The 11,435-nt window shown below is 43.9% G+C and overlaps 1 protein-coding gene across 1 annotated transcript; it reads right to left on the bottom strand.

Annotated features, from left to right (window-relative positions):
• Nucleotides 1-751: 751 nt before the first annotated feature.
• Nucleotides 752-11,162, bottom strand: SNX12 (sorting nexin 12). Its single transcript, XM_019428655.2, has 4 exons — nt 10,884-11,162; nt 4,469-4,564; nt 3,018-3,142; nt 752-2,619 (listed from the first exon to the last, which is right to left on the bottom strand). The coding sequence occupies exons 1-4, from the start codon at nt 11,046-11,048 to the stop codon at nt 2,517-2,519; spliced, it is 489 nt and encodes a 162-aa protein (XP_019284200.1). The 5' UTR covers nt 11,049-11,162; the 3' UTR covers nt 752-2,516.
• Nucleotides 11,163-11,435: the final 273 nt, after the last annotated feature.

Here is an 11,435-nt window from a genome sequence, read left to right as displayed (position 1 = left end):
GGTTGAGCGTCCGACTCTTGGTTTTGGCTCAGGTCATGATCTCAGTTTCATGGGTTCGAGCCCCACATCGGGCTCAGCGCTGACAGTGTGGAGCCTGCTTGGGATTCTCTTTCTCCCCCTGTCTCTGCCCCTCCCTAACTCACACTGTCTCTATCTCAATAAATAAATTTATATTTATAAATAAACCTAAAAAAATGTTCTCAGAGTTAAAAAAAAAAAAAAAAAGTTCTCAAAGTTCACTCACCTTTCTGCCTGCATCAAATCTATTTGAAAGAAAAAAGTCTCAATTGAGGTAAAAAAAAAACTATAAAAGAAATAGTGTTTGTAGGTAGTAGGTTGGATGATGAGCACTTGCACACACGTGTTTATGTACACATATAGCATATGCATATATATGTACACACACACACACACACACACACACACACTATAAATATATTCTGCCCAAATTAGTAGAAACCCACAAGCTTAAAAACCAAATCTGCTAAATTTGAACCAAACCACAGGTATTGAGCCCTATGGCTACTTCCTGCAAGAAGACGCATTACCTCGGTGACAAAGTCAATTGGGAGTTGCAAGGATAGGTAAATATCGCTACAGGCAGCTAGGATTCTGGTTGTTGTTTTTTTAATTTAAATGCCAAACTTAACTTATCACCTCAGGATACTGACCATGTTGTATGATTTCTGCACAATACCAAGAATATCCTAGACACTAAAAAATACTACAACTTAAGCAGGAAAACAGAGGCTTGCTTCACAGTGGTTTAATATGAACAGAGTTGAATATGACATTGTCTGACAGAAGAATGAACAGTTTGCTGAATAAAAGCCCCGAGTCAGGATATATACACAGCAGAAATGGGGCCTCAGGCTTTCAACACTTGTGCACAATGAAAGAATTCTTAAAAAAAAAGTCAATAACAGAGGATACAAATCAAAAAGGCAGCAACAACACCAACATTTGGGAGGTGGGAAAGGGAGCACAGCCTCTCTCTAGGGGCTGCTCAGCCCCTGGTACAGGCTCAGCAGCTGGAGAGCTGATCTGTCTCAAGGAACTTCAACATTGAGAAGGACTCCAAATCCCATGTCAAAATCCAATCCTAAACTCTCTGATCAGGGTCTTGTCCGACTCCACAATCCTTTTCCCCAAGACCCCATACAGAGAATTCCGATCCTTCCATGATAGAGAGTCTAAGCAAAGAGTCCCCACTTTTGACATGACACCAGTTAACTTGCTCCCATCCCACCACTGGAGAGAGATATCAGGCCCCAGCAAACAAACCACTATCCTCCAGATAGAAGCCCAGGAAAGCTGCTTCAGACTCTTAAGATTTGGGACATCCATACCCAGCTGCTACCTCTAGCTCAAATTATGGGAAGACTACTGGAGTTCCATGAGAAACAAGTACAGGCAGTTCAGTAACCCTGTGACCAAGCTGGGGAGGGCAGCGACAACTCTTGCCCCTGAGCCCCATTCAACAGCTCAAAGTGCTTAGGAGAAGTCAGAGACTGTGTGGTTTGTTCATGTGCTTCGGCCTTGTGGCAGCACTAAATGGGATGGCGGGGGTGGGGTGGGGAGGAAGAATGGAAGGAAGAGGGTGGTGATGCCCTTCCCAACCACTGGGAGGTACCTAGAAAATGATCCACTCCCACCCTTTAGGGAGTTACCTGGCAGTGGTGAGTTGTCCCCACCCCTCAAGCCATCAAACCCGCAAAGGTAACCTATGAAGTAGCAAGGGCTTGTGGGGGTGGGGGGTGGAAACTGCTGGCCTGTACTGACTCACCTGCTGATGAGCGAGAACAGGCAGCAAGAGTGGGGAGCCATAAAGGAGAGGGGCTAGACAACAAGAGTTCCCCTACTGCCCTATGGCTTTCTTCTGACTCTGAAGCAGCCATGATGAGGGGCCCAGAAAACCCACACACCTTGCTCCACACAACGGACTGCTTAGACTCAGGAGGATTTACTGCCATGAAAAGCAACAAGGGAGAGAGAAAGGAACAAAAGAAACCGTTGAGAAAACTGGGAGCAGGCCTAGAGAAAACAAGGAGAACTTCTGGGTCTCTACCACCTTCCCCAAAAGAAAAAAGTTCATGCAGGTAGGAAAGGCAGGGTTTTTCCCTGCTAAGCGTTCCTGGTTAAACCTAAGAGTAAGAAAATCCCCTGGACTTGCAGCATCAGTATGTATCCGAGTGCCCTACCAGCACAAGACCCCCTCCCATAAGATTAGCCTTCTGGCAAGGGTAAATGCCCAAGGAATTGCCTTCCAGTCCAATCCCCCCACCCGCACCCCAAGCAAAGAGCATCTGCCTGTGGTCTCCCACCTCTCCTCAGAGAAGAGGATCCTAGCAGAGTGCCCACGGTGTAGTCAGGTACCAAGAAACACAATGCCAGACAGTCTATCAGGCCAGGGGATGGGCAGCCAACTTCAGATCAAAGAGACAGAGAGAGAGGCTTAGTGTAAAAATCAATGTCATTTCAGCAGGAAAGTAGAGGGCAAGTGGTGAGAGGGGCTCCTACTGGCGCACCTTCCCGGGGACGTAGTTCCTGTCAATTGCCTCCTCCTGCAGGAACATGTGTAGGCAGCGTTCATTCTGAGCCAGTGGGTGCCCAGCAATTCTATAAAGAGACCAAGATGGTTATCAGTAGTATCTGGGATCAGAGAGAATTCACAGAGCAATGGGGGTGTGGACAGGGGAGAAAGGGCAACATCAGCTCTTCCAGAGGTTCAAGTAAGTAGAGGACAGCAACGAGGCACCACTCCAACCCTGATGTTGTAGGAGAAGGGAGATAGACAGGTGAGGTAGGGGAAAATCCCCAAACACATCCAAGGCCTTTTCAGGCCCTGAGGTACAGGATCAGAATTCTGCTCAAAGGAATGGAGTTTTACTGTCCAGTCAGCTCACCACACAACCGGCAACACATCTTATTACACATCACAAAAGAGGAGACAGACAAAACACAGAAAGACCATGATGGCAAAAGGAGCAAGAGGAGTCCCCGGGAACTTGGCTTACTTGTTAATAAACTGTTCGAGGCCCTGCCTCCTTTCTTCAATGAAGGACTCCTCAAAGATCCCTTCATCTCCTCGAAAAGGGAGCTGACGCTTCAAGGCTTTCCCAGGCAGTGGTGGTACTACAATCTGCAGGCAGACACAAAATATCAGCCACATGGGAGAGGATGAAAAGGGAACGAGATGGTGAAGCACTGTATACCTCATTTCTTATTAGACTATTAGCCAGGGTCTATCTTATCCCACAGCTGGCAACTTGTAAGAACTGAGGCCATAAGAACAGTAAAGATGGCTTAGGTCAAAAATGAATCCAGGGGCACCTGGGTGGCTCAGTCGGTTAAGCGTCTGACTTCAGCTCAGGTCACGATCTCACCGTTCTGAGTTCGAGCCCCATGTTGGGCTCTGTGCTGATAGCTCAGAGCCTGGAGCCTGTTTTGGATTCTCTCTCTCTCTCTCTCTCTCTCTCTCTCTCTGCCTCTCCCCTGCTCGTGCTCTGTATCTATCTTAAAAATAAATAAACATTAAAAAAATCCAAGTGATTTTATGGAAGGACAGATTTACCACCTCAAAAAAAAAAAAAGGAAATAAACTCCAAATATCCCTCACTTTCTTTAACAATCCACTACTATCCAAGAATTTAGCTAGGTCTTTTCTGACACGATCTACACTTATATTTTTAGTACCTATATAAGTTAAGTTTTATGACTTTACTCACCACTGATTCAAGTAATATTTTTTCTTTTAAAATTTGTCCTGAACTTACCACTTTCAAGTTTCAAAGGGTATCACCCAGATCCAATGTGCTGGGATTTGATAGTGTTCAGCCTCTCCACTGCCTTTAAGATTTTATAGACCACAGGGGCACCTGGGTGGCTCAGTCAGTTAAGAGGCCAACTGTAGCTCAGGTCATGATCTCGCGGTTTGTGAGTTTGGGCCCTGCATCGGGCTCTGTGCTGACAGCTTGGAGCCTGGAGCCTGCTTCAGATTCTATGTCTCCCTCTCTCTCTGCCCCTCCCCCACTCGCACTCTGTCTGTCTCTCTCTCTCTCAAAAATAAACAAACATTAAAAAAATTTAAAAAGTGGCACCTGGGTGGCTCAGTAGGTTGAGCATCCGACTTTGGCTCAGGTCATGATCTCACTGTCTGTGAGTGGGAGCCCTGCATCGGGCCCTGTGCTGACAGCTCAGAGCCTGGAGCCTGTTTTGGATTCTGTGTCTCCCTCTCTCTCTGCCCCTCACAAATAAATAAACGTTAAAATTTTTTTTAGGAAACCAATTTGACAATAAATTTCATATTAAAAGGTGAAAGATTTATATGATCTGAAGAGAAACCAGAGTATAATAAATTTCATATTAAAAAAATTTTTTTTAATATTTTATAGACTAGAATCTTATTCCTTCTGAGCCTATGTAGATCTCCTCCTCCAAAGATTCCACACAGGGAATGGGGTCATACCTTACTATCTCGCTCCAGCTCATTTTTAAGCCACTCAAAGTCACTATAGCGCCGCCGTACACAGGACTCCTTCAGCTTGAAGATAGGTAGGTTTGTCTACAGGGAAGGAAAAATGAGAGAAAAGAGATGGTAACTAACGTTCAGCCTGTAGTGGCCACCTGTCAGAACCACTTAGGTCCCAATGAAGAAATAATTCCTGTGGACCATGCTCCTATAACTCCTTTAAAATACCACCAGGTAAATACCAATCCTTACCACATCCAGCCTTGTCACAGATGGTGACTAGAAGTCACTTGCTGCTTAGAATTTATCCTATAAAGAGACTTGAAGTTCGGGCCCCTGGGTGGCTCAGTCGGTTGAGCGTCCAACTTCGGCTCAGGTCATGATCTCACGGTTTGTGAGTTTGAGCCGCGTGTCGGGCTCTGTGCTGATAGCTCAGAGCCTGGAGCCTGCTTTGGATTCTGTGTCTCCCTCTCTCTCTGCCTCTCCCCCACTTGTGCTCTCTCTCTCTCTCTCAAAAATACATAAAACGTAAAAACAAATTTTAAATAGACTTGAAGTTGTATGCAAATATGTATATACAAGGGTTTTCACTGTACTTTACTTGTAATAATTATATATGTCCATCAATAGACAATTGGTTAAATAAATTATGCTATGCCTATACAGTAGAATTACTATACAGCTATGAAAAGAATGTGAAATATACATGTGCCAGTATATATTAAGCATCAAATCAAGTTACAGAACAGTACATACAGCTTACCCCTATTTGGTTTAAAAAAAGGCTATGTATATTTACCCAAAGAAAATGAAAACACTAATTCAAAAAGATATATGAACCCCTTTGTTGATTGTAGCATTATTTACAATAGCCAAGCAACCCAATATGGAAGCAACCCAAGTGTCCATCAAAAGATGAATGGATGTGGGGCGCCTGGGTGGCTCAGTCGGTTAAGCGTCTGACTCTTGATTTCAGCTCAGGTCGTGATCTCATGGTTTATGGGTTCAAGCCCTGTGTTGGGCTCTGTGCTCACAGCACAGAGCCTGCTTGGGATTCTCTGTATCCCTCCCTCTGCTCCTCCCTCGCTTACTCTCTCTCTCAAAAATAAATAAATAAACAGAAAAAAGATGAGGGGTGCCTGGGTGGCTCAGTCAGGTAAGTGTCAGACTCTTGATTTCAGCTCAGGTCACAATATCTCCATTTGTGAGTTTGAAACCTGCGATGGGCTCCACAATGACAGTGTAGAGCCTGCTTGGGATTCTCTCTCTCTCCCTCTCTCTGCTCCTCCTCCACTTGTGCGTGCTCTCTCAAAAGAAATAAACTTTAAAAAGAAAATATGGGGGCGCCTGGGTGGCTCAGTCAGTTAAGCATTGGACTCTTGGTTTCAGCTGGGGTCATGATCTCACTATTCGCAGATTCAAGCCCTACACTGTGCTACTGTGCTCTGCACTGGCAGCACGGAGACTGCTTGGGATTCCCTCTCTCTCTCTCTCTCTCTCTCTCTCTGCCCATCCCCTGTTCACACTCTCTCTCTCAAAATAAGTAAATAAACTTTAATAAAACAAAATAAAAATATGAAGGGATAAAGATGTGCTACACACACACACACACACACACACACACACACACACACACACACAGTGGAATATTACTCCGCTAGAAAAAAAGATGAGATCTTGCCATTTGTGACAACATGGATAGACCTAGAGGGTATTAGGCTAAGTGAAATGAGCCAGGAAGATAAAGATAAATACTATATGATTTCACTTATATGTATAATCTAAAAAACATGACAAATAAAGTAGAAGCAGACCCATAAATAAAGAGAATAAACTGTTGGTTGCCAGAGGGGAGGGGGCTAGGGGTATGGGCAAAATGGGTGAATGGGAATGGAGATATAGGCTTCCAGTTATGGAATGAGTAAGGCATGGGAATAAGAACACAGGAAATATAGTTATATATATACACACACATATACATATATATATATATATACACACACAGTATACATACCACATATACTTGTGGTAAGCATAGTGTAATGTATAAACTTGTCAAATCACTACGTTGAACACCTGAAACTAATGTACCATGTATGTCAACTATACTTCAATTTAAAAAGGGATATGTATAAGTGTATATATTTGTATTTATGAATAAAATGTTTATTCATAACAGTGATTGGTTTTGGAGTATAAGACTAAACAACTGGAATGGGTGGGAGGGTCACATTTTTCACTGAACAATTTGAATTTGTCACATGCATGTATTACATTTTCAATTGAAAAGTTTTTTTTTTAATGTTTATTTATTTTGAGAGAGAGTGCACGTGAGCGGGGGAAGGGCAGAGAGAGGGGGTGAGAGAGAATCCCAAGCAGGCTCCATGCTGTCAGCGCAGAGCCCTACATGGGGCTCAAACTCATGAACTGTGAGTGAGATCATGACCTGAGCTAAAATCAAGCGTCAAACACCTAACCAACTGAGTCACCCAGGTGTCCCCAAAAGTGAATTTAAGTTCCCTGTAAAAGAATAAGAGAAAAGTACCTCCAAGGTATGATTTCCTCAAATCATACCCATTCCTCAAATTTCCTCAAATTGTCCCCATTCTACAAGTCCAAGCTCAAGTCCCATTTCATCCAGGAAATCTTCCTGAACACACCAGCTTAATTTACTGGTCTCCCTCTCCTCTGAACTCCTATGACATTTATACTTTAGTAGTGTCTGACACACTATTGTTTTATGCATCATATTAGTCCTGCTACTTAACTGAACTATAATTTCATTGAAATCAGAAGCTGTCACTACTTCTGCATCTCCCTAAAGGCAGACTATGCAAGTTACTCAGTAAATACTCAACTGATTAATAGAAGCCCTAGGTATGTTTACCTTCTCCCTGTCTAGAAAGTACGGCAGAAATAGCAATTACATTAAGTTGGGTTACCATATCTTGCTCCCTCATATAGATCAGCTTATTCCCACATCTTAATCATTGATAATTTTCCCAAGGCTCTAATGGCAACATGAACTACCAACAAACAAAAAGCCCTGATCCTCACTCCTGTCTACAAGTTCTAAATAGAAATGGCCAACCACATGTATTAAAGTTGACTGTATTTTCCACCAGCCAACTCGTATCAGCAGATGGAAATAAAAGGAACTAGTTTCCCTCCTGAACTATGACCTGAGCCTCCACAACTGCCTCAGGGCAGGAAAAGAACATCTCCCAGTTATGCTAGAGCTTCACACAGTCCTCACTACATCATGCTTTGTAGTCCTCATGTCTGGAAAGTGTCTTTCCAGGATCCAGTTCTAGGTATAGGTCATCAAAAGCTAAATAACTAGCCAACTTACACTAGTTACAACTCCATCTATGATCAAGGTCCAAGGAATGTCAATGAGTTGAAGGAGAGTGAGATACAGGTAAAGCAATGTTTTATTACAACCTATTCTTTAGGAGAATAAATTAAAAAACTGGAAACAATGGTTTCTTTGGAAAAAGGAACCTCTAGAGGGCAGAGGGTGGAAGACTTAGTTTTTACAGTACATCTTTTTTGTATCTTTTGAATTTTGTACATGTGCATATTTTAACCATTTAAAAGAAAACATTATAAAGAAAATACTCAGAACCCTGCAAGAAATCTGTATGAGTATTAAATAATCACATCGTACACCTTAAACTTATACAATGTTATATGTCAATAACATCTCAACAAAGATGGGGAGAAAAATAATCCTGCAAGAAAAAAAGAAGTGCTTTGGTATCATGTAATTCTAGGTTTCCACCAGAATTCATTACAAATACTGTGATCCCCAAAGAGTAGAACCTTAACAAGTAGGCTTTTACAGAAGCTAACAGAACAAAGGGGGGAAAATGCTGAGTAGCTGCTTCCAAGGCATAGTGAAACCATCCACTGCCATTTTGTGGACTTCTTCCTTTGACTCACGAAACTCCTATTCTTCCCCTACCCCCACAGGATGGTGACAATAATGACCTCTCATCTTCACACCTAGCAATGTAAGGAAGGGGCCACTATGTACTAAGCTCCAACCTACAGCTCCCAGCTCCAACCTACAAATCATTTGAGGAAGACAGGATTGTGTAGTACAGGATATACAGAGTCGTTGGCTCTGATCAACACAAAGTCAAGGGAAAGGAGAGACAGAAACAAAATTCAAGTCCACAGGACAACTGACATTTGAAAAGTTCCATACACATTATGTGAAGTCACCAGGATACCTCTCCAGACTCCTAATTTCTTGGAAGGGTGGGAGGGGGGAATTCTTTCCTGAGCAAAATAAGAGAACACCTTCAGAAATATTTAGTTATTATATAAAGAAGAAAGTCAGTGCCATCTGCTTCTACCATACACAATGTTTAATTCCCAAAGCCCAGTCTCTTGAGTCTCATACTCCCTAAAATGCCTACCATGATCAATCACCTAATATAGCAACTAAAAACTAAATGAATTTACCAACTTCTCCCCTACACAGAGTTAAATTAAAATATTAAGTCTAGATAGCCATACAAATTAATATAAACAATACAAATTAACTTAAAATTCACACAACTAGGAACTGCCATCAAACCTATCATCACCGTACAATTAGAAATCGTGAAAAGGATAGATGGAAAGCTTGGTGGGTAAAAAAATATTGTGCACTAAAGTTTTGCAACTAGGCATTGCCAAAGAGACTGAAGTGTAATGCAAAGAGTATGATGGGCTTTGGAGTCAGTCAGATCTGGGTTCAAATATCAGCCCTGTCACTTACTAGCTATGTGTACTTGGGCAAGTTACTTAAACTGCATTCCTCCTCAGTTTCCTATCTGTAAAATGTCATTTTTGTAAGGATTTAGAAACTGAACCCTAGTTCAGTGCCTGGCACATAGTAGGCACTGGATGAACAGTCTCTGTTGTTATTAGAATGCCTTAAGAAGAGAGCTGTTTCATTCATAATCCCTAAGGCTCTTGGGTAATGGATGGAGATGTTGTCTCCAAAACCCCACAGCAGAGAATCCTCACACTGAACAAGTTATGCCCAAGCTTCCTCAGGTAATTAAGTTCTCTATCACTAACAGTTCCAGACTTTTGATCATATTTTGAGGGATCTAACTTCCATTCTTCTTCAAAGAGTTGATTTCAGGTAGTTCTTATATAGATGAGTTTTTCTCAATTTTTGCTTCGATTTTTTTTCTTCAGTTTGGACTTTGCGAAACTTGGAATTTGGACACCATTTTTCAATTAAATTCCAAAACCCATGTAGGAGACACACTCTCTCATTCAATTCATTCAGTCAAAAATGAAAGCACATACACTCTTTTATAGGTCTTCAAATGCTGTTTGAGCAGCATGCTGTCCATAGAGAATATTCTGGCCCTCTAGTCTGAGAAAAAAAAAAACATAAGGAAAATTAGAAAATGGGCCTCTAACTTTTCTTCCTGTAACCACTTCAACTGGGCTAAAGAACGTGCAAACCACTACTTTATCTGCACATTCCATCCTTGTAATGTGGACTAAGAACTAGAGAATAAAGTCCTCTGTAGTGCACATTGGAAGAAGCCACTCCTGGGCAGTCCCGAAATGTCATACATTAATGTAACCGCAGACAACAGTCTTAATCCAAAAAGTTAATCTAGAACAGAAAGGGCAAATGGCCATTTGTATACAGAAAGCCCAAATGGGAGCCAATACTGAAATACTGGCTACTTCAAATCTAAAGGATCAGCACAGGATGCTTTGAGTACCAACTGACAATCCACCAATCCCAGGGCAAGGCCAGATTTCACCATAAGACACAGCATGTGATACCTGAGAAAACTTAAGCAGAAAACATTTCTCTCCTTCAGATGCTAATTCCACACAAGTCTGGGAAGCACTAGGTGTCAAGGAGACTCCCTTTCTTATTCCTGCTCTACCAAGCCCACTCTCTCCCTTTCCTGGGGTCTATCTTCCCTTCAATGCAGGCTTTGCTTAACTCCATCATCCCAGGGAGACTTCATGAGGAAGAAATCGGGGCTTCCTGCCCTCCCTCTTCGGATTGACTTCCCACAACCTAGTTTAGTTATGGGACCCAGCGATATATCACCTTGTCTTTCCATCCCCCAGCCCTCTGTCACTCTTCCTTCCCTTCTTCTGTCGCTGCACTCAGGGTTCCTATTTCCTTGAATTCCCCACTCTAATCTTCCCCATCCTCCCCACCCTATCCAGCCAGGCTTCACTTCTTGCTCATAGGTACTTATTTTCCGTCACCCCAGTCCGATGTCCCCCTCTAGACTTTTCTGTGTCCTAGGGCCACAACCGAGTCTGGAGACCTCTGCCCCCAACCCCCAAATGACCCCTTCGAGCGCCTTCTGGCAGCCCCCGCCCAGCCGCCCGGTCCTCCCTCAGCTGTCTCCCTCACCCCGTGACTCACCCGCATGCGAACCTCATAGGTGGTGAAGCGCGCGCGGCCCACGCCCACCGTCTGTGGATTAAAGATGTCGATCTCCAGGAAGTTACTTGGCGGCCCGTAAGCGTCGGTCAGGTCCTGCGGCTTCGAGTTAAGGCGCCGAGTGTCAGCCACTGCCGTGTCCGACATCTTTCCGAAGGAGAGACTGGGACCGGGGAAGGGGGTGGGGGACAGAGGCGGGAGGCAGGCGCGCGCACAGCCCCTCCCGCTCGCAAAATAACCAGCCAACCCACAGACAGCGGCGCCGCGCACGCGCGCCCACGCACGCACGCACGCACGCGCACGTTGCCTTGGCCCCGGGCCCGGCACCCTGAATAGCGGCCACGCTGAGGGCTGTGAGTCCTGTACTTCGGAGGCCTCATTCAGGCTTCCGGGTGGTGTTTGTGGCCGCCCCGGAACCGGCATCTCGGACACGCAGCGCCCGATGTCCTGGGAAGCATTACAGGCGGGATCCGCCAATCGCTGCTCCTCAACCCAAGAAATTGTCTTCTACCCAGTATCTATCGGCAGCGGGCA

Source organism: Panthera pardus, unplaced genomic scaffold (genome assembly GCF_024362965.1).
Source record: "Panthera pardus isolate Hobbes unplaced genomic scaffold, ASM2436296v1 HiC_scaffold_27, whole genome shotgun sequence".
Classification (NCBI taxonomy): domain Eukaryota; kingdom Metazoa; phylum Chordata; class Mammalia; order Carnivora; family Felidae; genus Panthera; species Panthera pardus.
This window is presented reverse-complemented; position numbering and strand designations above follow the sequence as displayed.